The sequence below is a fragment of the Sander lucioperca genome, chromosome 15 (assembly GCF_008315115.2).
Source record: "Sander lucioperca isolate FBNREF2018 chromosome 15, SLUC_FBN_1.2, whole genome shotgun sequence".
NCBI lineage: Eukaryota > Metazoa > Chordata > Actinopteri > Perciformes > Percidae > Sander > Sander lucioperca.
Window position 1 is genome coordinate 1,410,695 of NC_050187.1, and position 26,640 is coordinate 1,437,334.

Consider the following 26,640-nt stretch of genomic DNA (forward strand, 5'->3'; position numbering starts at 1 on the left):
TTAATATTCTAAGTGTCTGATAACATTATGGTAAGGATTTCTGAGTCTGTCAGCAGCAAAACGAGCACTTTTGTGAAGGTAAATACAAGCTGGACAATTGTCCTATTAACTTACATTGTAGCCTGTTTCGCCGCTGCCGACTGCAGCGATCTTGCTTAATACTGGACCAATGTCAAAAATTGTTGTTCCCATCAGTCACAATGAGAGACATCACATTAGGAAGTAATGATTTCCTATTATGGGACCTTAAACCACACCAAACCTACACCTCCCTACAACCAGCCAATGCAGTTAAACAGAGGGAGCACCCTCTTCTACATATTGACAAGCCCAGTCATTCTTCTGACAAAATAATCCACCGTGTCCCAGTTATGCATTGTACACGACACTGAAATTCAGTGTGGATTTTTACATTTGATCAGATAAAGCGTTACCCTGGTTGACATCAGACCCTTCTCAGTTGTAACTGAGAGTGGTTCTGGGAAAGGTTCATCCACAGCCCATTTCCAAAGGGGCGTCACTAACAGACGCTGCTCAAATGCCTCTGGGTGCAATTGGAAAGACCTTCAACCAATCAGACCAACGATCCGGGTGACGTAACAGCGACAGCGGCATCAACGGGTTGCTGCGCTTCGGTGGCTGTCATGTTGAATGTAAACAAGAAGCTGCTTGCCGTTGCTGCACTATCGTCATCGTGTAAAGCCCGCCTCAACGGTGTTGATTGGTGCCTCGATTTGGAAAAATTGGAAATGGGCTTGAATGGGCTCTTGGCCAGACTGACCAAATTTGCCTGAAGTTCGTCAGGGTTTTCCTAGGCTAATAAAGCGTATCAGTTCTGATGTGGTAGTGACAAAGACACATAAGGAACGCTTTGAAAAGTCTTGCTCAATTTGACAGTTTCAACAAAGTCACAGGGATATTGAGTACTATCGCTCCTTGCCTTTTATCTTTTTTTGTTGGCTAAAACAACGTATCAAGAGTAGAGAGTAAAACCATAGGAATAGAATGAGAGTAGAATTAAACATTCCCATTACAATCAACAATCCAGAGCGGCGGCTATTTCCTTGTGTACTGTTGCCATTGCAAAGAACTGTGGTCATTGTAGAAGGCCAACTCAATCTATTTAATGGTTAATAAAGTGCTGAGCTTTCTTTTGAACTAGTCATATGGCCAGAGCAAACAGTTCAATGTCTGTTCTACTCTCATTGTATTTCTCCCCATAATGTGACATATGCTTCAAAAAGAAATTCTAATCTAATCTGAAAATCTAAATGAGGAGGCAGACATTTAGGACTTTGCTGCACAGGTGGCACAGCACTGCCATGGAGAGACAGCAGACATTTGCTCGCATTCAATTCAACTCAGTTTGAGGCCTCCGGGGGAGCAGGACAGGACAGGAGGTGTATTAACTGTTGACAGCAGACGGTGATGGTTAGAGGAAGAACTGTGCCAAGGCTTGCCAACTGTCACATCTACTTAGAACTAAAGATCACCCCAAGCCTCTGCCACATCACAGTCATCATCACAATCACCATCGATAGCGGCAGTAGCTTAGTCCGTAGGGGACTTGGCTTAGGAACCGGACGGTCGCCACTTTGAAGTCCCGGACGGGCCAGGTACGGAATGTGCCAGTTCACCTCCTGGGCACTTCCGAGGTGATCAAACCCCTGACTGCTCTGGGTGCTGTGCTGTAGTCACCCATCATTCTGACATCTCTCCACATTTGATGCATGTGTGTGTATTTCAAGAAAAATAACCGAATGAAAACTTGAATTACCGCCTTGCGATTGGATGTCTCCGCCAACCAGTGCAGTTTACATCTCTGTCTGTCCAGACTTACATAATACCTGTGCTGAATCTGGCTGTCACGATTCTCCAAATCAACAATTCGATTTTGATATTGATTTTAAGGTTTTTTTTTTTTTAGTTTTTTTAATGGTGCAATTGAATGCACGACGTGTACCTGAAGGCACCCAGGAGTCCCTTGGGAGCCCACATGCTTCACCTTTGTTGTTTGTTTCCTCACTCACTCACGGGGGAGGGCAAAAATGTTGCCACATGGTGACTTCAGGGAAGCACGAGGATTTTCTCTTGTTTCTCTGTCATCTCCAACTCCGGCAGTGGCCATGGGGTCTAGAAAAGAGCAGCTGTAGCCAACTGTTAAGCTAACGTTAGCCTGTGTCTTGATGATACCAGCTGGTAAGCTACACTGTCTTTTTTTCAGTTTTTATTTCTTCAAGCGTGTGCAAGTAGGCGGGGGTGGAGAGAAATAAAAATAGTGGGGGATTTAAAATTTTCATGACGCGAAACTCGTGACGCCCCTAGCAGTGAAGACTTTAAGAAATTTAATGAAAGGTATTGAGTGTATTGTTTTGCATGGATGCTTCACACACATCAACAACAGCAGCAGCACAAAATCTATACAATCGCCACAGTTTTAAGGTAGGCACCCAAGTGTAGTGTCACTAAATCAGTATCTTCATCTTTTGAGTTATGGCATTTAATAATAGCGAGCAAAGCGTTTTTGCAGAACATTATGATGTCACAGTGAAGTTGAATTTTATCCTATTCGTAGTGCTGTCAAACGATTAAAATATTTAATCGCGATTAATCGCATTAATGTCATAGTTAACTCGCAATTAATCGCACATTTTTATCTATTCTAAATGTCCCTTGATTTCTTTTTGTCCCATTATTTTTTCTCATTTTAATGCTCTTATCACCATGGAAAATGCCTACATGCAGTAGCCACCCATTTAGCTATGGCTGCAGTAAGTTTGTTCTTAGTTGTGGTATCCATGTGCTTCTGTCTGAAGTCATCCATTGTTGCCTGGCTTTGACGAGGGGGCGGAGAATTGGCATCAGCTGTGAGCTTGGCCATCAGCTGTGTGCTTGGCCATCAGCTGTGTGCTTGGCCATCAGCTGTGTGCTTGGCCATCAAGTGGTATTTCAGACTGGGCGTGCTGCGATGATAGCTCAGTTCACAACGACAAAACACACAGCTCACTTTGGTCTTGTCAATGGAACCATTTGGCAACTTTTTAAAAGTAAACTTTCCATTCAGAATCTTATTGGCATCCATTTCGGCGTCTCGCTCTCGCCATCCACTCAAAACGTAACGTTAGCCTACTACTCTTTGGCCGGCTCGCAAGCCCAAACAAGTGTGTGCGGCGTGCCTGTTGTGTTGTTTCCACTAGCACTACCTATTAGACACTTTTTAGACACAAATTTTGTCATAATAAGCGTAGGAATTCTTATTATGGCAAAAAACGTGTTTTGTAAGTTCACAGTTCTCACTTCTCACTACTGCTGTTTTTGTTCTTTGTTTTGTACGGAAGAGGATTAGAGCCACATGTGAAAAATTTATTTTGAGTTCTGAGAAAATTGCTATTGCTATAGGTATTGCTTTTTTAAATGGAGTCTGGTGGGTTTAGCGCTAGCGACTTCAGAGCTGTTTCTGGTTAAACAGAAAGGTCTCAAAGAGGTTTTAAAGGTCTATCTCCTTAGAAATCCTTTCCATAATGTTGTCAGACACTTAGAATAATAATCTGAGTCTGTCAGTGGCAAAACGAGCACTTTTTTGAAGGTAAATACAAGCTGGACAATTGTCCTATTAACTTACATTGTAGCTTGTTTCGCCACTGCCGACTGCAGCGATCTTGCTTAATACCAGACCAATGTCAAAGATTGTTGTTCCCATCAGTCACTTGGACACAAAAACATAGGACAATATGGTCCAGGTTGAAAAAAACTGTAGTTACATATCACAATTGCAATATCAGTCAAAATAATCGCAATTAGATATTTTCCTAATATCGTGCAGCCCTAGTTTAGGCACTGCTTACCTTTGTTTAAGTAGAGTTAATTAGCAGCTAAAAATATAGCCTGGAGAAAGGCGTGCTAATGAGTCCAGCTCTAGTGCTTACAGTGTGCACTCTCTGGCCCAGGCGCCCTGGTAATCATTTGAAAAATTGATGAATCTTCGGGGCATAATTCAGAGGGGGAATTTGGCTAATCGTAACGGCAGAAAAATGATGACACCAGCTTTTGGCTTTGTTGATGAGACGAGACCACACAGGGCTTATAAAACAATGAGGGATCATTTAGGCTTACTTTCATCTCAGTGTCTTTGTCTAATAAGATAGATCAATCAGAAATGGGAGCTGTAAAAACAGGGGGAGTGGTCGGGGTGGACAATGGAAATAAAAAAGCAAACAGAACAGCAAGTGAAAGGAGCTGACTTAAACCATCTGATGCTGTTGTATCAGGAGTTTGTGCTGCTCATCACTGTAGCCTAAAGACTCCATTTAACAGAGACCATTTAGCATCCAACAGCTGATGGTTAGCAAGCACAATAGGGGATATAGAGACAGAACATGTTTGTTGATACCGTTTTAAAGCAAACACCTGCTAAACCTTGGAATGCCCTCTGGACAATAACACTATTTTATATGATCGAGTATTTTGGCCGCCTTTTTAGGGAAATGCCACGAGGATGGAGGGGGGTCTGGCTAGTCCACACAGCATTTCAGGATGGGAGAAAAACATGCTCTGGTTTATTGGCATTTCTTTAAACCAATCACAATAGTCTTGGGCGGTGCTAAGCGCCGGACAGAGCCACGGTGCCACTGCTAAATAGCCTCGGGAAGGAACTTGTTTTGGTGGAACGTGTACGTTCAAAAGTAGTTTTAGTCGTGCAACAGAAAACTCAGATTGGACAGATGTCTGGATTTACCCTGCAGAGATCTGAAGAGCAGTTAACCATAGTCCTCAGAAATCCACCAGAGTTTAAAATTACAAAACAAAAAAGCGGAAGGAAACGGACAGCGGTGAAAAGACATGCATCCGGCGGACTTTCCTGCGGCACCGGAGCAATCCCGGAAGTGGAACGTCGAGGATATAGACTACATTTCCCCCGACTCATTTCCTGGTTCTCCTTCTCCATAACCAACATGAAATCAAGGAGAGGGTTAACTTTTCCTGCTACAGATTTCCCACAGTGGTCAGAAAGCACAGGGAAAGACATCTTGTTTCTCTCACTATGACTCTCGGCACTCGCTCCAAAGCTAATCGCCGTCACTCTCTCACTCGCTCTACCACACACTCCCCAAGAACACATACCATAGACTGTCAAATAAATACACATTACGGCCATGCTGTTATCTTAAAGAGATCAACGTACACACCAACGCACAAGTATAAACTTTAGGCCACTTATGTAGGCTACGGCGAAAGCTCTGCGTGGAGCCTCTGCAGAACCATAGATAACGGCTTAAGTCACATAGAGTCGAGTCACTTTAGCCTTGCCATGACAAAATCAAAAAAAGACTTCATCAATGACTGGTGACTTCACTTGGATTTTATCTTTTACTTTGGAATGACTTGATATCCTCCCAGTGCCCAAATATGCCCATATTTATGTGTGCTTGGACATCTAACGAGTTTAGGGAATTTCCTTTTTGAGAAAGCACCTGGCGAAAATGTGAACATTTTAGACTTACTTTAAAAAGTATTTCGTATTATCAAAAAAGACATTGTGGCAGACAGCACAGCTTCATATACATTACTCAGTTTTCAAAGAGTCCTTACAGCATCGATGCCAGACAGCTGCATGCCGATATTGACGACCATCACGCTGAGCACCTGCCAGCGGACTGTGTCATCCAGCAGCAGTTTCCATACTGACACCGTCTCCACTGAGGAAAGAGAGCGCTGCTCCTCCTGCATCTCTTCAATCTCAGCCTGGATGTTACACTTGGCTCTGTACCACTTCAGGGCTGAGAGACAGGGGACAGTAAAACAGCATGGTCACAGGATATCAGGGAAAGAGACAAGAGCACACACTTTACTTGGAAAGTCGGACAAGCTAACTAGCCAGACAAGATAACAGTAGTGTGGATACAGAATTTTGCCCTGCCTAAGTGTGTGATGTCAGTCAGAAAGTCTGTCCACCAGTCATCAACACCTTTAAAGAACAAATCTGGCGCAAAATGAACCTAGTGGTTTATAACACATGTGTACCGAGTCGACCGTTCTCTGGGATATGTTTTCATGCTAATCTTGGGAAAACAGTCATGACCAGTCGCCAGAACGCCGTGCTAGAGCTATGTTACTGGTTACTGGTTACACGGCGTTCGTCGTTCGACTGGTCATGACTGTTTTAGTAAAGTAAAGCAATGTACCGCTGTAAACGGGGGCAGCAGCTAAACGTATCTAAGCTACCTAAAAAAAGGACTACCAAAAAACATCTACATCAGTTTAAGTGTATGCTATATTTAGAATGTGTTTCCACTTTACCTTTGTCAGACAGCCCTTTCTCTTGGCAGTACATTTTCTCAACTCTAGAATGTGTTCGTATTTCTACACAAAAGCACAACTATATTATGCTGCAGATCAGCTGTTTGGGTCCGATTTTCAGCAGTTTATGAAAGAGGCAACAAATATGGGAATATAAAAAAGAGTGAATATGACAGCAACAGTGAAATGCCGTTCACTTTGGATAGAAGAGCAAACCTTTATGAGCCAGAGTAAACAGAAGAATATTTTTTGCAGAGGGAGACTGAACAGCTGAAATATAGCGTAAACGTGAACCGATAGTGATTCTTTTAATAAGGCCTTATTTTAGGTGGATAAAATACGTTTAGCTGCATTGCTTAGCTTCCTTGTCGGTACTTCTGTCTGCTTCTTCATACTGAAGGAGTGCAGACTGCCATATACTGTAGGTAATATACTGACTATGGAGAAGTATTTCATACAACCCCACTTAAAAATATCCAAACTATCCCTTTAATTCTTGGTCTTATCTTGTTCTGTGTACATGCTGCTTCTGATCTGTAGCTCTGATATCTCTAAATATTGTAATAGTGATGACACACAGCTGTATCTCTCTTTAATAGTAATACCTCTGTGAAGACACAATTCACAAACTGCAATAGTGCAATAAAAGAATGCACGTCTCAAAGTGTATTACTACTAAACTGTGACAATAGATGAATTATTTTTATTGAACCAATTAACAGTAATTAACTCTAGTTCAAATGGTCCGCCTTCCTCCAAAATGTTGGCAGAACTCAGTGTTCTTTTCTTACTGTAAAGTGTCCCCTTGTGAATGTGCAGCAGTGCCACAACACTGACCTGTGATGGTGGCATGGACGTTGTGCTTCTCAATCAGCAGGTACCTGGGGCTCTCTGGGAACCATGGCAACATCATCAACTGGACGAAGGTGGGTACCACTATCATTGAAAGAAAGAGGGGCCAGTACTCCTCCTGTAACAGTTACAATGCAGTTATACTTACACACCTGCATTTATTGTATAGGTGAACACAACATTGGTTGTCTATGAGAAACGCTGAATACATTCTAATGAATAAAGGCCATTTCAGGTCAGGCTCAGGCCAACTTTAATCAGTCCAAGATGCGCTTTGTCAGGATTTTAGCTTGAAAGAGTAAGCACACTAATGTTAGGAAAGCAGTGTTGGCTACCTTTCCTAGAAGCTCATGTAGGCCGAGGATTTGGGCGGCGAAGACTCCGGTGCCGATAAAGATACTTGGCACGAGACCCAGGAAGCCCCGCAGGTTCTTAGGTGCTATCTCACCCAGGTACATTGGTACTACACTGAGAGAAATGCCTGCAGTAAAAAAAAAAAAAAAAAGAAAAGATCTATGGAACAATGCAGTGATTAAAATACATTTTCTATGAATACTTCATAGTGTAATTTGGAGTTCGTGAGTGAAACATGCGGGTAGGCCAAGGTGAGAAGAGGGAGATTAGCTAACGTTAGCCAACATATTTATAATAAATGTCACATTTGAATAGTAATTTCAGCATTCGAATAGTATTGACTTTTTTACTATTCAAATTATATTCAACTTTTGGTATTCGTTCCAACAGCCCTGGTAGGCTATGTATATATATATATATATATGTGTGTGTGTGTGTGTGTGTGTGTGTGTGTGTGTGTGTGTGTATGTGTATGTGTGTGTGTGTGTGTGTGTGTACCTGAGTGAATTCCTGAGATGAAGCGGCCAATGATGACCATCTCAGGTGAACCACAAATCCTGCTGAAGCCCATGAATGAGCCAGCGATAAACACCAGCACTGTTGTGTTGATCACTGTGCCTTTCCTGAAAGTGGACACACACACACACACACACACACACACACACAGGCAGTAGGCAGACATTATGAATATACATAAAAGCATATGACTCAGAGGTTTATGAAACAGTGAGGACAGCAGCAGTATATGGTCGACAGCAGTAACCCCCTCGGCTGATATACGCACATATTGATAGACATGTATGCCTGTATGTCCTGATTAGCCATAAAACAGCTCACAAGGTTGCTCATAAGCTGTAATTAACCATAAAACTGTGCTGTGTGAAGAAACTGATCAGCCTGTAAATGGGTTTATAAAGTGCCTGCTTTCATTTGCATTTAAATGCCCACCGAAGTTCTATTAAATAGTGGAGATGAATGGAGCTTTCAGATGATTTGCACTGAAGACAAAATAAATTGTCTCTGCACTTTGAGGACTAGTAAACTTCTGAAGGGCAGAGGGGACGAGATGACACTGTGCACTCTGAAGGACAGCAGGGCCTCGGGGGAGGGGGTTACCAACAGCTCTGAATAGAGGACAGAGGCATGATTGATAGAACACCCTGATGAAGTGCCATTTGTGCCAGTGTAGGTGTGTGTGTGTGTGTGTGTGTGTGTGTGTGTGTGTGTGTGTGAGTTTGGGTATTTCTGTCTCTGACGGTCTTATTTCCTAAACTTGTGTTATCCAAAGATTATTTCTCCTTTGTATACGAAACATGACGTAAACTGGACAATGTTTATCCGTGTCATTTTCAGAATTTTGAAAAAGAGTGTTGTATGTTGCTTTCTGTGATTGTGTGTTAGTGGTGTTCAGGTGTTGATGTTAGTGGCAGCACCAGATGCTGCTGAGTGTCTCTCAGGCTGGCAATGCCAATTGGCCACTATCCACCCTCATGGTTGGGCATGGGCAGTCTTTTGGGGTTATTGGGTAGGGTGTCAGGACAGAGCAGAACCAACATCCAAATACAGCTCTGAGGGCTTCTGAAGACAAATATTTACTTCTTGATTTCAAACTCTACTTGTTCTACAAAAGCAGTCTAAAGAGGCATCATTATGATATTTATCATAATATATTGACAAATCACAACATTTGTAGAATGTAGGGATGCATCACACTAGGTAAGGGCAGGTAAATAACTAGTGGGCTGGAGTATGATCATTTGGGGTGATAAAAATGTTTTATGTATTCAGTACACTGCATTTTAAGCATGCAAGTTCAAGTTCATGTTTTTTGATTTTTGCCATTTGCTCAAGTACAACGTACAGGCGCATTGGAATACTTGTGCGGATCACTCAGTCAGTAAATAAAATACACTCATAATTAAATTACTCATAAATTAAAAATAAAAAACTCCACATACTAATAAATAACAATAAGTACAATAAATACAGAAGTGCAAAGTGCAAACTTGTGCCCATGATGATTGCACAGAAAGATGAGCTAAGTGTGCGTGTGTGTGCGGGCGTGTGTGTGCATATGTGGTCTCAGTCTATCAGAGTCTGAGTCTGAGGTGGGACAGGGTACTTCAAACCAGATAGAATGTCCTTAGCCAGCAGTCTGATGGCTGCTGGGTAGAAACTGTTTTGAAAGCGCTTTCTATTTGCTCTTATGCTCTCTGGTCTATGGTGTCTCAGCACCCGACCAGAGATTCTCCACCATGCAACCTTTCCACATAGTATTGTCTCCATTCCAAGGTAATATGATGACTGACACAGGAATTAAGGTATTTCAACATGCATATTGTATTTTACTTTAGTAAATGAATAATATAATCAGTTACAAATATAATCTGTTGACATGGGAAATTGTGAGTATCCTTAATCTCCAGAAATAGCTGAAATGTTGTGTTACCATTTGAAGGGCAATACCTGTTTGACTAACGTACGTCAGAACTTAATATAGCCTAATCTAGTATAAACAAAGCTTAAATGTGTTAAACTGATACCACTCCACTGTTTAAAAAGAGAATTCACGTAAAAATTTTGCATAATGGTCTTTACTCTGGTGACTGTGTCTGTAGTCAGTTGATGTGTCCGGGAGAGCTCGGTTTACTTGTTAACATGTAATTGTTGCAAATAAATCAGCATTGAGTGCATTTCAGCAATCTCTGGTGTCTCCCTGGAATCTTCGTCTGAAAATTTGTTCTGTACTGAGGTCGCTGTGGGGTCTCACGACTCACCCAAGGCCCTTTAGGTTCAACTAAATAAGTAAGAGTGAAAAGGCATACAAAAAGGGGTGCTATGGAGCCTGCTAAACATGCATGAAACAAATCACTGTATAGTCTTGCAATGCTCACAGGTTTTGATGTATACGCCAACTTCCGTGAGTTTTCGAGTACATCAACCTAGTGCAAAAGTTTTTGTGCAAAATAAAATATGACTTCCTCTCAGGCGAAACATTTTAACCACTTTCTCTGTCCACTATGTGGCACTAGAAAACACAGACTAATTATTTGTCATGTTGCTGTAAATCCTGTTTAGACCGCACCATGTAGATTCCATGTAAATTCCATGTAAATTCCATGTAAATTCCATGTAAATTCCATGTAAATTCCATGTAAATTTCATGTAAATCGGATGATCTGTGTCACATAAGGCGGGACTCACAGTGGTCTGGTCTGGTCTGGTCTTGGTCTTGGTCTTGACTCGGTCTCGCCCTGCCTTGGTCTTGGTCTTTTCTCGGTCTCGATACACTCTGGTCTCAGTTTAGGTGGTCTTAACTAAATCACTGGTATTAACACAGTTTTTTTGTGGCTGAGCTGTCTTTATGCATTTCTGTTTTGTATATCAGTATACATTTACTGCACCTCGGATAAGAGAAAACCAAGAAAAATAAGAAATATAAATATTCTTAAAGCTGCACTTTCATATGGCTCTTTGTAGTTTTGCTTATTTAAAGCCAATGTACTTGCACTTACTACTTGTTGTCTGGAGTTTGTACCTTCAAGGTTGAAAGCACTTAATTGGGATTCGCTTTGGATAAAAGCGTCAGCTAAATGACATGTAATGTAACAAAAATCTAACATCAGTATATCGTATCAGAGCCTTAACTCATTGGTTAGAGTTAGGAAAAGACTGTAGTCATGGTTCAAAGAATCCAACATTGTCTGTTGTAGAACTGGTCTAGAATCTAGTATCCTCTCCTGAACTTTCTGTGAAAACAAATGGCTTACCTGCCAAAGCGAGAGACCAGTATGCCCACGATAAGGGAGCCCAGCAGACCTCCAATAGCGAAGACAGACACAGTAAGACAGTACATGAGGGTCAGGGTCTCCTCACTGAGTCCTTTTCCAGTACGACTCACCACTGTCTTGTTGTAGAAATCCTTTATGTACTGAGAGGAGAAGGGGGATAGTAGAAACAAGATGTAGGAAAGGTCAGAAGAGGAAGATGGTAGAAACAATACAAAAAAAAAAAACATGATCATTCATGATGTATGAATGAAAGATAATTCAATAATTACAGATATACCAAAGTTTTGACTTCAGTCCATACTTACTGAAATAGTGACAGTCACTTTGTGCAGTGACTGCCAGGTATGACAATTCAGGTTTGCAGGAGCTCTGTCAATTATGTTTGTTTGTTGGCCATTTGGACACCGGATAAACTTACAGTAGGCTACTGTAGAATAAAATGTGTGCAGATTTAAATAGGAACAAGGTCCTGTTTTAGTGTCAACTGCACAATAATGCAGCCTAAAACAAGCTGACACGTCGCAGTTTAAACCTCTTTAATTTAACCACTGAGTAGACTGCAGGGCCCAAAGAAAAAAGCAGTAACTCATTGGTTGTGTCCAAAATTCCATACTAACATGCTATTTAGTAGGTTAAAACAGTACGTGACATGTTTTAGTATGTACGGAACCTTAGCATGAAACCAGTAGTTCTTGAATTGCATACTATTTCCGGTGAAATACTACAGTATGTACACTAAGCCGGCATAGCCTAAGTATCCCAAAATGCAATGCGGTAGTAACAACAACATTTATATCAGATAAACAGGCAGCAACCAAGGCCGCTCTGTAACGTCAATAACGCTTTAATTTACATTTCTACATATTTAAAGCTACATTGTGTAAGAATTTCTCCCATCTAGCAGTGAAACTGTATATGACAACCAACTGAATATTACTTTCTAGCCCTGCACTTTACAGTGGCCGAACCCGAAATTAGCTCTTAATATCTCCATCGTTTACCCGCAGCTGTTCTAGCCACTCCAATATTAACTTTGGTGTTGTTGCTTTTCCTGTCACGTTATCTTTTTCGCTTCCTTGGTGACTCCGTTACATGTCCTCGAGAATAGGTTTGATCCTCCATCTTCAACAGACTTTCAAATCTGCCGACAGTCGCGAGTAATCAAGTTCTTCAAGTTAATCTCTCAATAACCAAATGCATCTCTCTTAATGACTTTAAAAAATACTTGGTGATTCTGTAAGCAGGATCATTTTTGAGTGCCTCCCAAAGTTATAACACCCCTCCCCTGCTATGGTTAAAGGACAAATCGGGCGCAAAATGAACCTAGGGGTTAATAACGCATGTGTACCGAGTTGACCATTCTCTGGGATATGTTTTCATGCTAATCGAATGTGACCAGTTTTAGCGCAAACCGCTAATTAGCTTATAAAACGGTTTTCCCAAGGTGGCGCCCGTCTTTATAAACTATCTTTTTAATAAATTGTCTGTACACTTACAAAGTTCTCAATGCTTCGGTTTACATGTAATGACCCTCATTATGCTACCGTGGAAGTGTGGTGCTATTTTGAGCCTTGTTTAGCGGTTTGCGCTAAAACTGGTCACATTCGATTAGCATGAAAACATATCCAGAGAACGGTCGACTCGGTACCCATGCGTTATTAACCCCTAGGTTCATTTTGCGCCCGATTTGTCCTTTAAGTTCTGGTTAGGTGTATGCACTATAACTAAAGACCCTGACACACCAAGCCGACAGCCAAGAACTAGCGGCGATGAACTATTGGCCCACTTCAGCCTTTGTCTTAGCCAAAAATTAGCACTGGAACACACCGCACAGACTACAGCCGACGGCAGAGTACCACGTACGTTCTGCACTGCATGAGAGGAAATAACTCTCCATACCAGCAGGTGGCAGTAATCGATTCATCATTCAAAAAGGGAAACCGGATACAAACGTTGCTTTGATACCCACAACAAACTGCGAATGCTCAAATCAGCAGCAGCAGAACCAAACAGAGCCTATGGTCCCTCTGCTTCACTACCGGCAGGATGACAGCGGACATCCATTGTCTCTGCAAAGTTTTCTAAGCTAATTCCACCCAACATGCCTTCATCCTACACTGTTTACAGAAAATTACCACAGCGGTTAGTATATATTGCTGCCTCTTGTCTAACTCTCAGTGAATTGTAGTTACATTCTGTCCCTAAATCTGTTTTTCCTAAGCATGTCAGATAACATGAATGACAGAGACAGAAAGTTATTGAATGTAAGATGCTTCTTATTAACAGCCTATTAACAGAAGTCCAACAGGTCAACAGCAAATCAACTTCTAAACAAAGAATATTTTGGGTAGTGGAGGAGTAGGTAGTTTGATCAATCAGGAACTACAGTGTGTAATTCTACAGGACACGGAATTCCACTTTGGATTAAAACAGTTCATTTGTCCATTCTTCCCACTTTGACATTATCTTTCAGATACTATTCATTGATGTATGAATGTAATATATTTGAGCATAGTTATCGTTTTCAATGGTTACTTTTATTTAGTTTTAATCTTTGTTTTCATTGGAAAAGAATATTTTTTCGTCATAGTTTGTCTTGAGGAAATCAACACTGGTTGCTTGTTCCAATCCACGGATGAAATTGGAAAATGTGTGTAACACTGGTTAGCTCATTCCCTCACCTACTACAGGTAAAGCAAACTCAGCACTTAATCCTCACAGATCAGATGCTGTATTGGACCAATAGAAAGGATTTGAGTCAATCAGAGAGCATTCCTTCCTGATAAGATAGGAAACCTTGTCTTTGTGTATCATGCGGCCAAGATATCCTGGTTTCACGAGACCAGTACCAACACAATCTTTATCTCTATCTCTTTTTTTCAGAATTTTCAGCTCCCTGTCTAATCAAATCAAGTCTTTTTTTGACCTCAGTTTACCATGTTATAGCACGAGTTGGTGGACCAGCATCAATTACCCCAACTGAAGGAGGAAGACGAGCAGACGCATGCTTTTAATTCACTAAAAGCTTTTATGCATGTGACTTGCTCTTACCTCAAAGACTGATTTTGATGACAAAGACCTCAGGAGGGCTCTTTTATTCTAAAATAAAGTCTCACCAGGCATATTTTGGTTGCAAGAAAACGGTTGGATATCGGTAGTGATGTCAATGAAAAGGTCTTTCACCAATTGTAGGATAAAAAAGAGAGATATAGAACCGAATTAGATTGGAATTCTACATCAGCTTATTGTTATCCCGTGAAAAGTTTACTGTTCCAACAATATGTTTTTTCACGTTCTAATAATATGTTCTCCCATTATTACGACATACAAAGTTACTACAAAATACTACTTATCTTGTTATAATTTTAAATGTTTCACGTTATAATGTTATAACTTATATTGTTATAAAGTGAAGCTCATATTTGAATGAGGAAATTATGAAAACATAAATTGAGGATTGTGGCTTATTTACACAATTTGATTAAGTTCTTAAGTTTGCTTCATGCTACTTGTGTTGAGACATGGTGAGATTCTGCTGTTAATGAGCACGGTGTGAAATAAGAACATTAATAAATCTTCAAGGCATAGGCTATATGTTTCATTTCATTCATTCTCCACACGGTACCTCACGTTGTTTCTCAGTAAACAAAAGCACATGGCTTATGCAGGATGATGTCATTGAACATTTCGCTGTATAAAGTTGGGGGGGGGGACATCCAAAATGGCGCTCTGAGCAGACGTGTTTGGATGAACTCCGCAAACCTGTTTTCCTTTAAATTTATAGCGCAAATAAGTCAACTGTCTTTACGTACTTCGACAGTAATTCTATCCTGCTGCTTTTGGTTAACGGCAAGAAAAGCTAAATTAAATGCTCAGAGAAAAGAAAGAGTGAAGTTAAGAAGTGCTTACTCTGCTAACTCTGCTAGCAAACTTGCTACTGCAACTCTGGATGGACAAATTGCAGCTAAGAAAGCGCTTATTGCAAACATGCACGACTGTCTTGGCTCAGTGAAAGTAAAGATGATGGATGAAGAATTTTCCACCTCTTCCTGTTACACCATGTAAGTCTTCTGCAGTTGATAATAATAATATATTTTATTTTAGGGCACCTTTCAGGACACCCAAGGTCCAACACAGTCTCAATCCCACCGCGTCAAAAACTTGACGCTTGGTCAGGTGCCTTTGGCTTTAGGTTCTGACGCAAAAAGTCTCCTTTAGCGCCTCTGTCAGACGCTGGGGGCTTTTAACTTGCCTGATTTTTCAACGTGCTTGGTCGGGACCCTTGGCGTCACTTTTTGATGCTCTCAGTCAGGACCGATTTGGCGAAATTTTTTAAGATGGAGGGTAAACCCACTTAGTTAGGGTTAGGAAAAGATTGTGGGTGGGGTTACAAAATGTACGTTTACGTAACACATGGGACAAGAATGGGACACCGACCTCAGTCTCCTGGGTGAAAGTCCACCACCCCAATCTGCCTCTTTACATGGATTTTAGGTCTTTCATACTACTGGCTACCTCACATTGTAGCGGTCAAGCTGCTGCTATGCCCGGTGCGGTCCATACAGACGCTAAAGGCTTTTGCATCGGTCTGTGACATTAAGAGCCACAGACCAAGCGTCAGTATGTGACGAGTTGGGAGTGAGAACGGGTTGCAAGGTCGCCTTACAGTGCATTCAAAAACAGTAACCATGTAAGTAAAACATACAGGTAAAATGATTGTTGAGTCAAAGATTATAAATGCATAGTTGATTTTAACATTAACACCACTTTATTTAAGGGTATGTACCATGTGAGCACAGGGCTTCTCTAAACAACAGGCCAACAAAATAAGCTAGAACTGCAAGTCTGCCTTAGTTGACATTGTACTTCAGTGGTTCAAAGCCCTAACAAATGCAACTAATTAAATTAGCGTGTGTGTGTGTGTGTGTGTGTGTGTGTGTGTGTGTGTGTGTGTGTGTGTGTGAGAGAGAGAGTGTGCATGCATCTTACCACAGCAGGGGAGTTGACCACTGCCAGATTGTAGCCATAAAGCATGGAGCTCCCGAAGGAGGTAAGAAATGCCACTGCCAACAAAGAGCTGGTCAGTTGCTGCAGACAGCAGGAGAGAGAGAGAGATGTGTTAGGAAGTTCATCCAGAGAATGGTGAGGAAGTGAGTCCTACTTCTAGGCAGGGCAAGGCAAGCCAAGTTTATATATATATATATACATAGCACAGTATCATACACAGAGGTCATTCAATGAGATGAATAGACTTGTACATGTACAAAGACACATTTTATAAAGGTGCAGAGAAGTTTAAAACCAAATTTATGAAATAAATAAGTATGATACCATAAAACAAGACCAACAAGAACAATTACCAACAGTCTTTAACTTAGTTTTAAAAATGGCTACATTTGGGGCCTGTCTTAACCACTGACTGCAGTGGGCACCACTAATCAGTCTCTGCAGATGACCTACACGGCTTGTACTCAGCAAACATATGTGCAATATATGTTGGGTCCAGACCATCGAATGACTTAAAGACAATAAGTAGGGCCTTGAAATCAATTCTAAATTGAACCGAAACAGAAAAATGTGCTCTTGTTTATTGGCATTTCTTTAAACCGTACGTACGTTCAAAAGTTGTCTTAGTCGTGCAACAGAAAACTCAGATTGGACAGATAGTCTAGCTAGCTGTCTGGATTTACCCTCCACATCTGAGGAGCAGTTAACCATAGTCCTCAGAAATCCACCAGAGGTTAGAACGCCAACACAAAGAAAGAGGAAGGTAACGGACATCCAGCCGAAAAGAGTAATGCTGTAAAGATGCTTGAGAGTAATGAGCCTTTAAGACAGTTGTTTTACAATATGTATCGAATCAGCTGCGAAATTGCTAAAAAAAAAATTTAAAAGCTTGTAGGCAGAATATCTAGTGAACATGTGGATGGTTTTTAATTGCAGTGAATTCAGACATAGAGACTCTTCTTTTTGCAGAGGGTGGTAAGGTCATAATGTCTCTGCTCGGCTGAGTGGAGCTAAAACTAAATCGTATATTTTCAGTTTTGTGAAAACTGCAAACTCCTTACATTTTTTAGCTGGCTAGTCCACAGAAACAGAAAATACATGCATCCGTTTCAATACATGCATTTCCTGTGAAGTGGAAGGTCAAGGACATAGACTATCCTACTTTGGAGCTCCTACTTTGCTCTGACTTCCTGCATTCTCTCTTCTGATATGCTATTGTTGTAACATTTCTCCATGGCGCTTTCTGTTTGCCGGACATTATTTTAGTCTTAACAGGTGCTAATGCATCAACAACCCTGAGTGTTTTAGAATTAATATTATTACATTTTTTTATCTACAGACCCTGCTACATGGTTGATGAATTAGGTCGCGCTTCCATAAATAGAGCACAGGTATTTTCAGTAATGTGCCTTTTTTGACAGGTTTAGATCTAGTCTAAAAAGCTTGAGAAACGAATGCATCAAAGAATAGACAGAGCTAGATCCTTGACATTTACAGCAGGAAAACTAAGGCCCTTACTAAGAACCAAATCTATAGCGTATGACATCTAGTGTGAGACAGGCCAGTCACATGCTGCGACAGCTCCAAAGTATCAAATTAGGCCCAACATTATTTAGCAGTGTTATTATTGGAATTGTTGATATGAACATTGAATTCAACAGTTAAAATAAAAGAATTAAAGTAGATACATACATATAATTGACAGCATTTCAGAAAAGTCGTCAATAAAGTCTGCAAAGTATTTCGGGGGGGCTCAATAATGTAACTTAATAGTTCTTGGTGAGGTTTTTACAACAGTACAGAGATTTTCAAAGGAATTAAATTCACCTGGTGAAATCTGTTTGCATTGAAATGTATCTTTGAAAATAGCAGAAACACCACCAACCTTTCTCCCAAGTCTAGAAACATTTAAAAAGTTAAAATGTGGGGGCTCAATGAGAAGCGTTGCACTGCAGCTTTTATCTAACCATGTCTCTATTGAAAGCATAAAATCTAGCTGGTATAAGGTAATAGCTCCTTTAGCAGCAGACTGCTGCACCCGCAGTGCAAGAAGGAGCACTACCGCAGCTCCTTCATACCAGCAGCAGTCAGACTCTTTAATACAACATCATAATGTAGCACTGCTAGCTGTTTCTGCAACATGAGCCATCAATGGACAATATTTTCTTTTGCACATTTATCTATTTATTACTCTGTGTCACCTCCAACTGTGCAATATGTCATCTCTATTCATTCGCACCTTACTCTTCTGTATATCTGTGTTTATATACTGTCTGTTATATAAGGTTGTTTATTGTGTAAATACAGTTGTTTTATTACTATTATTATTATAACTAATTATATTCTATTTTTCCATTTCCTATAGTTTATGTATATTTCTTTCTCCTATGTCTAATTAATGCATATTTGTGTTATTCTGATGTGTGTACATTTTTCTTTTGAGCTGCTGTAGCACAGGAATTTCCCCAGTGTGGGATTAATAAAGTCTATCTTATCTTATCTTATATTATAAAATCCTTCAAAGTCAACACGGGGCCAACTCATAACACCCCTAAGCGCCTGTGTGTGGACAGCAGTTGAAATGGTGTATCTATCCACCAAGAGGAGCAGTGATTCTGGAATCTGAAGCGGGTTACTGCCTAAAATCAGCTGCTCTTATCATATTTGATGTGTAGCCTACTGTAGGAGGGAGTGTGCCTCCTACACTGAGCATACATTTATAATATGATCATATCACGTTGATCAGTTCATGAAAATATATTGCTAAAGCATTTTGTAAAACCCTGATAGGCTACAGATTGTTGTTATGCTCTTTTAAGGAAGCAGCGAGTCGGCTGAAGGAGACACGTCTGTAGATAAAATTAAAGATTTATTTTTTTTTGATAGGACAGCTGAAGACATGAAAGGGGAGGGGGGGGGGGGGGGGTACTGACATGCAGTAAAGGGCCGCAGGTCGGAGTCAAACCGGGGCCCGCTGCGTGGAGGAGAAAACCTCTATATATCGGTGCCCGCTCTACCAACTGAGCTATCTGGGCGCCACTTAAAAGAGACATCTTTTTTTTAGCATCACAACCCCCTCAAAATTATTATTTTCACTGTTCACTATCAGTCACTGTTGCTTCATGCTGTTGTTTGATGTCACGAGGAGTGCAGGGAGTGTTAAAAGCATCGCTTGGATACAGAGCCCCGAATTTTTTCGGTTTTTAATATATTTTCAACTTGTGTCATTTCCCCTTAGTCTCACTGACTGGACTGGAAAATTATTGGAGCAAATGTTCTATTACTGGGGAAATCATCATTTATAGGTCCGCCCTAACACTGTCATGGGGACTTGTTCTAAGCTGCTACCACTACTACCACTACTACTACTCTTACTTCTACTTTGCTATTGGGTGGTTGACGTTTTAGGCTGAAAAAAGAAAAAAATCTGATATTAGGCATTGGAAATCACTCCTGTTGTACTGACTCTCCCATTCCCATAAACATGTATGGTCTTTTAGATTTTGTATTGGAATTCATATTTATTCACTAATTTGTTGTGTTAGTGACTAAAATGGTCATATGGTGTGACATGAAAGTTATTGTGTGTAAAATTATAATAAGGTATATTTGTTTTATGTGAGTTAATGTATCATAATCTTCTATCATTACTTCATCAAGATCTAGCATTTCCTTGTGCAAATTTATTACATTTTACAATATATTTCTTCATCAATACACAAAGTAAGGCATTTGTCCTCAATCTTTCAATAAGCTTCATATTAATTTTGACATACCTCGATATAAAAGACAGAAAATGCTTGAGACTTTTGCTGACCCTATTTCATATCTGTTCCATTGAGATTTGTATGATTTAGACCCCAAAAGCCTTTTTATTTTAATAATTTCTGGATGTCACACCAAATGATATGGTTTCACGCCATATGATAAACCACACCACATAACAATCTGTTAATGCAAAAATGTGTATTATATGTATTTCACAAACAACAAAAGACAGTTTAAGACAGGTATATCACATAAAGGTTCACTGTTAAAAATCACAACTGTGTAAAACAGAATGCCAGCAAATATTCAACCTGGTCTCACGCCAGTTCGTGAAATGGTCACGTTATTTAGATTTATAGATTTGTGTACAGGTCACGATTTTCTCATTTATTTCGTGTACAGGTCACGATTTTCGAATGTGACCATTTCACAAACTGCCATGCCATGAAATACATTACTTTAAAATTCGTGCTCACCACACGAAAATAACGACATTAACGTGTTCAGTACACGAATCAATAGATTCAATAACGTGACCATTTCAGGAACTGCCATGAGACTGGGCTAAAATATTGTATAGCACTTGAGTTTTTCTCTTCTCAATGGTGGGCTTCAATCTGAATGTTTGTAGTTCCCCTTTGAGTTTATTCTCTTCATATCTGTTAAAAGACAAATTCAACAATGTATTCAGATATTTAAAAAACATATCCTGCATTATAATCAGATTAAATTGTTGCAATTACACCAGGATTTATTTTCTCAGACTACTACTGATATTTAGAATGTCAAATATGTGCAGTTTATACCATATAGTGTGACAAATAAATCATATAGTGTGACGAGAAAACCCGGTCACACAATATGATATGGGGTCACAACATATGAAGTTTCATGCACTTAGCAGAACAATGAGTCTTGTGGCTATGTGCTAGCACAAAATGATATGCTCACTGCAGCATGGTAACATAGATTTAAAGGTAATATTGACAAAACATAATTTACTTTTGACATTTTCCTGTAAAATGGGTCACACCAAAAGACAGTGAAAAGGGGTACTGAAGTAGGAGTGTTAGAAATACCTGAAAGAAATATGAGAGATAACTCACCTGGAAAACTTTCAATGTCCTTCTGATATGTTGTTATACTTCCTGCATGAAGAAGGACCCCCCCTATCCCCAAAGGTCTCCAGACAATGGCATATTTAAAAAACAGTATTTAGGGTCACACCATATGATATCGATTTTGGGACAAAATCTTTTTGTTCAGGGCTGGTTCAAAATATTATGCCTGGACTTTTAAAACAGCAGACTTACAAGTAGACATCTGTGGTATTAATATGTACTTAAATAAGGGGAAAATATATAAATTTTATTAGTTTTATTCAAAATCAAACTTTATGAAATGGACTTGGGACATGCCATATGAGCTTTTCCTGGTTTGGCTGAAAATTGTGAAAAACAGGAACATGAATGGCATGAATTGTCTATATGCTAATATAAAACAGCTTTTTCTGAACAATATAACCACATTTATTTGCAGATTAGACATTCCTTTACTTATGTTTGACACTCAGGACCACAAAAAGGCCATGTCATGTCAACCAATGCATTCCTTAAAAAAATCTAGTATGATTAAATGAATGTTCTTCTGTTTGCTTAATATTCAATTCACAAAACCACATTTACTTGGCATTGTTGGGGATCTTTTTTGCAGTTAGTCCAGCCCAGATTATTATTGGATGAATTCAAATATAGTAGATTTGTCAGCTAAACATAAATTCCTTGAACTCTACTCTAGCATAACAAAAATAGGTTTCAAGATGACTAATGCTGTTTATGCCAAATTCTTACCCTACCAATGTAATTTAATTTAAAAATAGTGACATCAGACAATTGTTGCCGCTTTTTATATGGCGGGAATGAAAATTTGTCATACCTAATATGTGTTGGGATCTGGTTTCAAAATGATGAAGACAGTTGGGGAACAATTTCCCCAAATGAGGTATAGCTTTTTAGAAATTCTATTATCTAATGGCTTGAAAAAGTGCTTATAGCTTCTGTAAATGGGAAAAGAATCCCCCCAGACCACCCTAGGTTTGGGCTGAGCCCCGAATGTTTACATTGTCCACAGGGATCCACCCCTGGGTCTTTATTTAAATTAAGCTCTTAATTCTCCAGTCTAAAATGTCTTGTTTGCATTGTTCACATTCCTTGCTGTAAGCAAATCAGAGCGCGTGGCTGGCTGCCAATTCTGAGGGAGCTGAGAGTCAAAGACAGAAGCTTTCCCTAACAGTGTGACCAGTATCTCAAGAAAGTAATATCCAGCTAAACTTTAAAATGTCTGCATTGGGAAACTATTTGAATATTGGCTGATTGAAAGTGATGCCAGGCAAAGAAAGACATATGACATGACATGAATGACATGAAATCCAAGTGACTAAATGAAATGATCAAGTTAATTTTCATTACATGGGAAGTTATCAAAAATAATATATCAAAATGCACCATGGTTTACTTTAAAGGTCCAATATGCAATATATTTACTGTAATAAATCCCAAAATGACCCCAATGCGTCGTCAGATATTAAGGAAACATGCTAAGTTGAAATAATATCTACAATGCTAAAGCTAGTATTTTCTCTTGAAATTTCCGTTCCGTGACAGAATGTCTGTTTTGTGTTTTGGCCTGTGTGTTGTTATCAACTGCCCAGTTTGACAGCCAGGCCGGGTTGCCAGATATACCTGTAAAAACCTAAACCCAGCGTGCTACAGCTGTAACATTAGTACAGCCATGAAATCAGCACTCAAACAAACAGGATCAACAGAGATAAATTCTACCCAACCTTAAAAACCCCGGCATGTTTCTAACAGTTGCGTGACCAGAGACGTAACAAACCCCGGGTGACTATTGGAGATGTAGCTGAAAGATGGATACATCTTAGAAACCAAAAGGACGCCGAGTTGGCTAATTTCCTCTTGAACAGGTAGCTAAGCATTAGCCTCAGGCTAATGACGGTGAGTTATTTGAAGCCAAGAGAGGGGGGCTGTTAACCGGAAAGAGAGGATCGTGAGTTTGCAGTGTGTTTAGCTATTATTGCTGTAATTCTAAGCCAATAAAGTGTGTTCAGTCGGGTGGAGAGGACAGCAAGGTAGTGTTATTTTTAGCGGTTCCTATCGTAATTCTAAGCCTAGGAAGTGCGTCTGTCCGTCGTGTGGAGAGGACGGCGAGGTTGTTGTGTTTTTAGCGGTTCCTATTGTAATTCTAAGCCAAAAAAGTGTCTGTCAGTTGGGTAAAGATCTCTGCGTGAGTACGGGCTTCTATGACTGTCAATATATATATAACGTTAGCTGCTCCACTGTGCTGTGAAGTAATGAAAGCAACATTGTTGTGAATGCTCCTTCAGCGCACTTTGAAAAGGGTCTGACAAAGCGAAACTATGGATGCTGGGGTCTCAGCCTGGCAACCTCCGTGAACTTTGAGTCTGGGGAGGACTTAGCGGGGGAGACGACTCTCTCCAGTATTTTGAATTTGTACTGCAGTAGCTATTTTGAACACTAGCTGTCAGTGTTACATATTGCACCTTTAAAATACTGTTGGACAGTAGCTCATCTCCATGGTTCACACTAATGCTGTAGTATACAGATTTCTATAATAGCATAGCAAATCTTACAGCATATCTCTATGCTATACACTATAGAAATGCACTCTCTATGCTAGCATTTAAACATGCACTAATGGAAGATAGTCATAATACTTGGATCAGGCTTCTTCCCTTATTTTGTTCTTTTTGGCCAGATCTCCAGAATCTCATAGTTTTGGTTTAATCAATAATAGTTAAGTTGTGAATAAACTTTAATCTACATTAACTAATCCTCAGGTTTGGTGTTCTTCGATATGTTGACGGTCACGTTTCAGTTGTGTTTGTTTGCTGTGGCCGTAACATATTTGGGGGGCTCGTCAAACAGTCTGGTATGTAACACGCTGGAGTGTGGTTTTGATTTGGTGTATACTTGGTTTGTGGCGTTGTGTGGAGATGCCTTCCAGAGGGCTGTTGTTGAAAAGTGCTGTTATTGGTGTAGGGAGTTGCTGTATTATTGTTACTACTGCTTGGTTTGCCTAAGATGGAGTTTGACATAGAGGATTTTGTTAGTGGCCCAACGTGGGGCAATTTGGAAGCGTGCACTAAAAAAAATCCGAAACTCATTGCGGACAGTATACAGCATATCTCTATGCTATACGCTATAGAAATGCACTCTCTATGCTAGCATTTAAACATGCACTAATGGAAGATAGTCATAATACTTCACATTAGCATATCTTACACGGTTGAATTATTGGACTTTCTTTTGAATGTTATGGTAATGCTGTAGATGTTAATTACCAGTTTGTGCCCCTCAGATTACCTAACTAAAAGATGACAGCCCAGTACTAGTTTAGTTGAGTTTATTATAAGGATCCCCATTAGCTGACACCTAGACCAGAGATCTTCAACAGGGGGTCCGGGGCCCCTAGGGGGTCCTCAGAGTTACTGCAGAGGGGCCACCAAGTTATTGTTAATTTTTTTAAAAAAATTAAAATGTCTTAACATGAATCCAACACATTATTATCAAATATAAATCAGCCTATTTAAAAAAAAAAACATGGATAAAAGGTTTACTGGCCTATAGGTAAGAAAATCTTTAAGACAGCCATACAGTTAATATTAAGGATTCACTGTGCCATATGTATGTTTAACATTAAAACATGATTTATAAAATCACGCCAACAATTATTATTTGAATAGCTTATTAGTCAATGTACTAAAAAGGTACGTATGAAGGCTTTAGGCAGCCGACACGTTATTGTAGGCCCAGTTTATTATGAAACTTAATATGTAGTAGGGGGTCCCTGCTCCGTCTCTCTCTCTCAGTTAAGGGGTCCTTGGCTTAAAAAAACGTTGAAGACCCCTGGCCTAAACGACCAGCTAGGCTCAGTATCCCAATTACATCTGTACTGGATTATTCTGCACCTCTTTATTGATGTTGTATACTGACGTTCAGTGCGAATAGAGAAAGTAATGTGCGCTTTATGCATCTATCTCTGTCTATCTAAAAGTATGGGTGAGGTCAGGTTGGTGGATGGGACTGTAGCCTGTCAGATTTTTCTTCAGGAGACCAGTTTTAGGGCCCTACACAGACCTGCAGCTCATTTTCACCTTTCAACACTTAACCATGATTAAGTGTTTGGCTGTATTCCATGTTAAGCCATTCAGCTTTGTGCTAGCTACAACAGGCTTTTATACATGCTAGTGTAGTGGGTAAATATATATATTATATATATATATATATATATATATATATATATATATATATTTAATAATAACTAATTATTTAAAATAGATATGACACAACGCACAAAAGATTTGGGGAAAAATATTAAACATTGACTGTTACAGTTAGTACAATTTATTTTATTAGCAAGTTTCAAAGTTTAATTAAGTCTGATTTAATTCAAATTACACTACTTTTTCATGTAGGCTGTACTGAAATTACAGTTTATTGTATATTATTCACCCTACTGAAAACTTGCCTCATATTTCAAGTAAAATCAAAGTAAGTTTTTACAGTGTGGGTTCCGCTTACCATAATACATTTGATGATTTTAAGGTTTGTCTAAAACAACAGGGAAACAGTCAGCTGACAGCCCTGGCTGACCTGATTTATGCAGTCAGTCTAAACTTACCGATGTGATTTTCCCTGATGATGGAATTAAAACCTCCTCAGCCATTTAAGAAATCTGTCATCCAGTCCCAAACAGCAAACAGCAGAAAATCTCTACACTGCAAAGGATCTCATGGCTGTAGCAGCAACACACAAGGTCCACGAAACTCCACGATAAAATGGACAAGCCAAATTATGTGTTGTGTGCCAGGCTTCTCCTCCTCACAGCAGCAATCCACAGGCCCCGATAACAAGCCTACACACTGTCCTCACATGACGGATAGCAGCGTGACAGACTGAGAGAAAAGCCTGCTGGAAGCAATTAACTCTAAGTGAATTTACAAAGAAAGAGAGGAGAGGAGAGGAGAAGAGAAGAGAAGAAATGAACAAGGAGAAGAATAGGGGTGAAAAGGAGGGAAAAAGATGACTCAAACACTGATCGTTTGTCGAGTCGCAGTTGACAGAAGCAGAGCAGTGGGTTTTTGTGACTAATTATTGGGAACAATCACCCGACTAGCATTACACATTCCTTAATCCAAAGACTTTACCTCCAATGCTGCTTAATGAAAGGTTGGTTTTGTTCAGAAAATCCTGCCCTTTGGCACTAATATTCTCTGTACTAGCCTACAATTAATCACACTATACACTTGGTTATTACAACATAACTATACATTTGTAAATTCCATGAGCTGGCCTGAGACATTCAATCCTGTATGTCTCATGTCATATGTGAATATCCTTTTCATAGACAATAGTTTAGCATTAAACACCATTCTGCCTCCCAAGCTCATCACCAAGCTCAGAGACTTGGGACTCAACACTGCCCTCTGTGATTGGATGCTAAGTTTTTCTGATGGGGGAGACCCCAGGCA

The 26,640-nt window shown here is 39.9% G+C and overlaps 1 protein-coding gene across 1 annotated transcript in view; it reads right to left on the reverse strand.

Annotated features, from left to right (window-relative positions):
* Positions 1-26,265, reverse strand: part of slc2a15a (solute carrier family 2 member 15a) — a 41,884-nt gene extending 15,619 nt beyond the window's left edge. The window contains exons 1-7 of the mRNA XM_031304726.2: positions 25,791-26,265; positions 16,284-16,382; positions 11,274-11,434; positions 8,002-8,126; positions 7,485-7,630; positions 7,135-7,267; positions 5,590-5,777 (exon numbers count right to left, since the gene is read on the reverse strand). Coding sequence (XP_031160586.1) covers positions 5,590-5,777; positions 7,135-7,267; positions 7,485-7,630; positions 8,002-8,126; positions 11,274-11,434; positions 16,284-16,382; positions 25,791-25,835 — 897 coding nt within the window. The 5' untranslated portion in view covers positions 25,836-26,265. The remainder of the gene's footprint in view (positions 1-5,589; positions 5,778-7,134; positions 7,268-7,484; positions 7,631-8,001; positions 8,127-11,273; positions 11,435-16,283; positions 16,383-25,790) is intronic.
* Between the last annotated feature and the right edge of the window lie 375 nt (positions 26,266-26,640).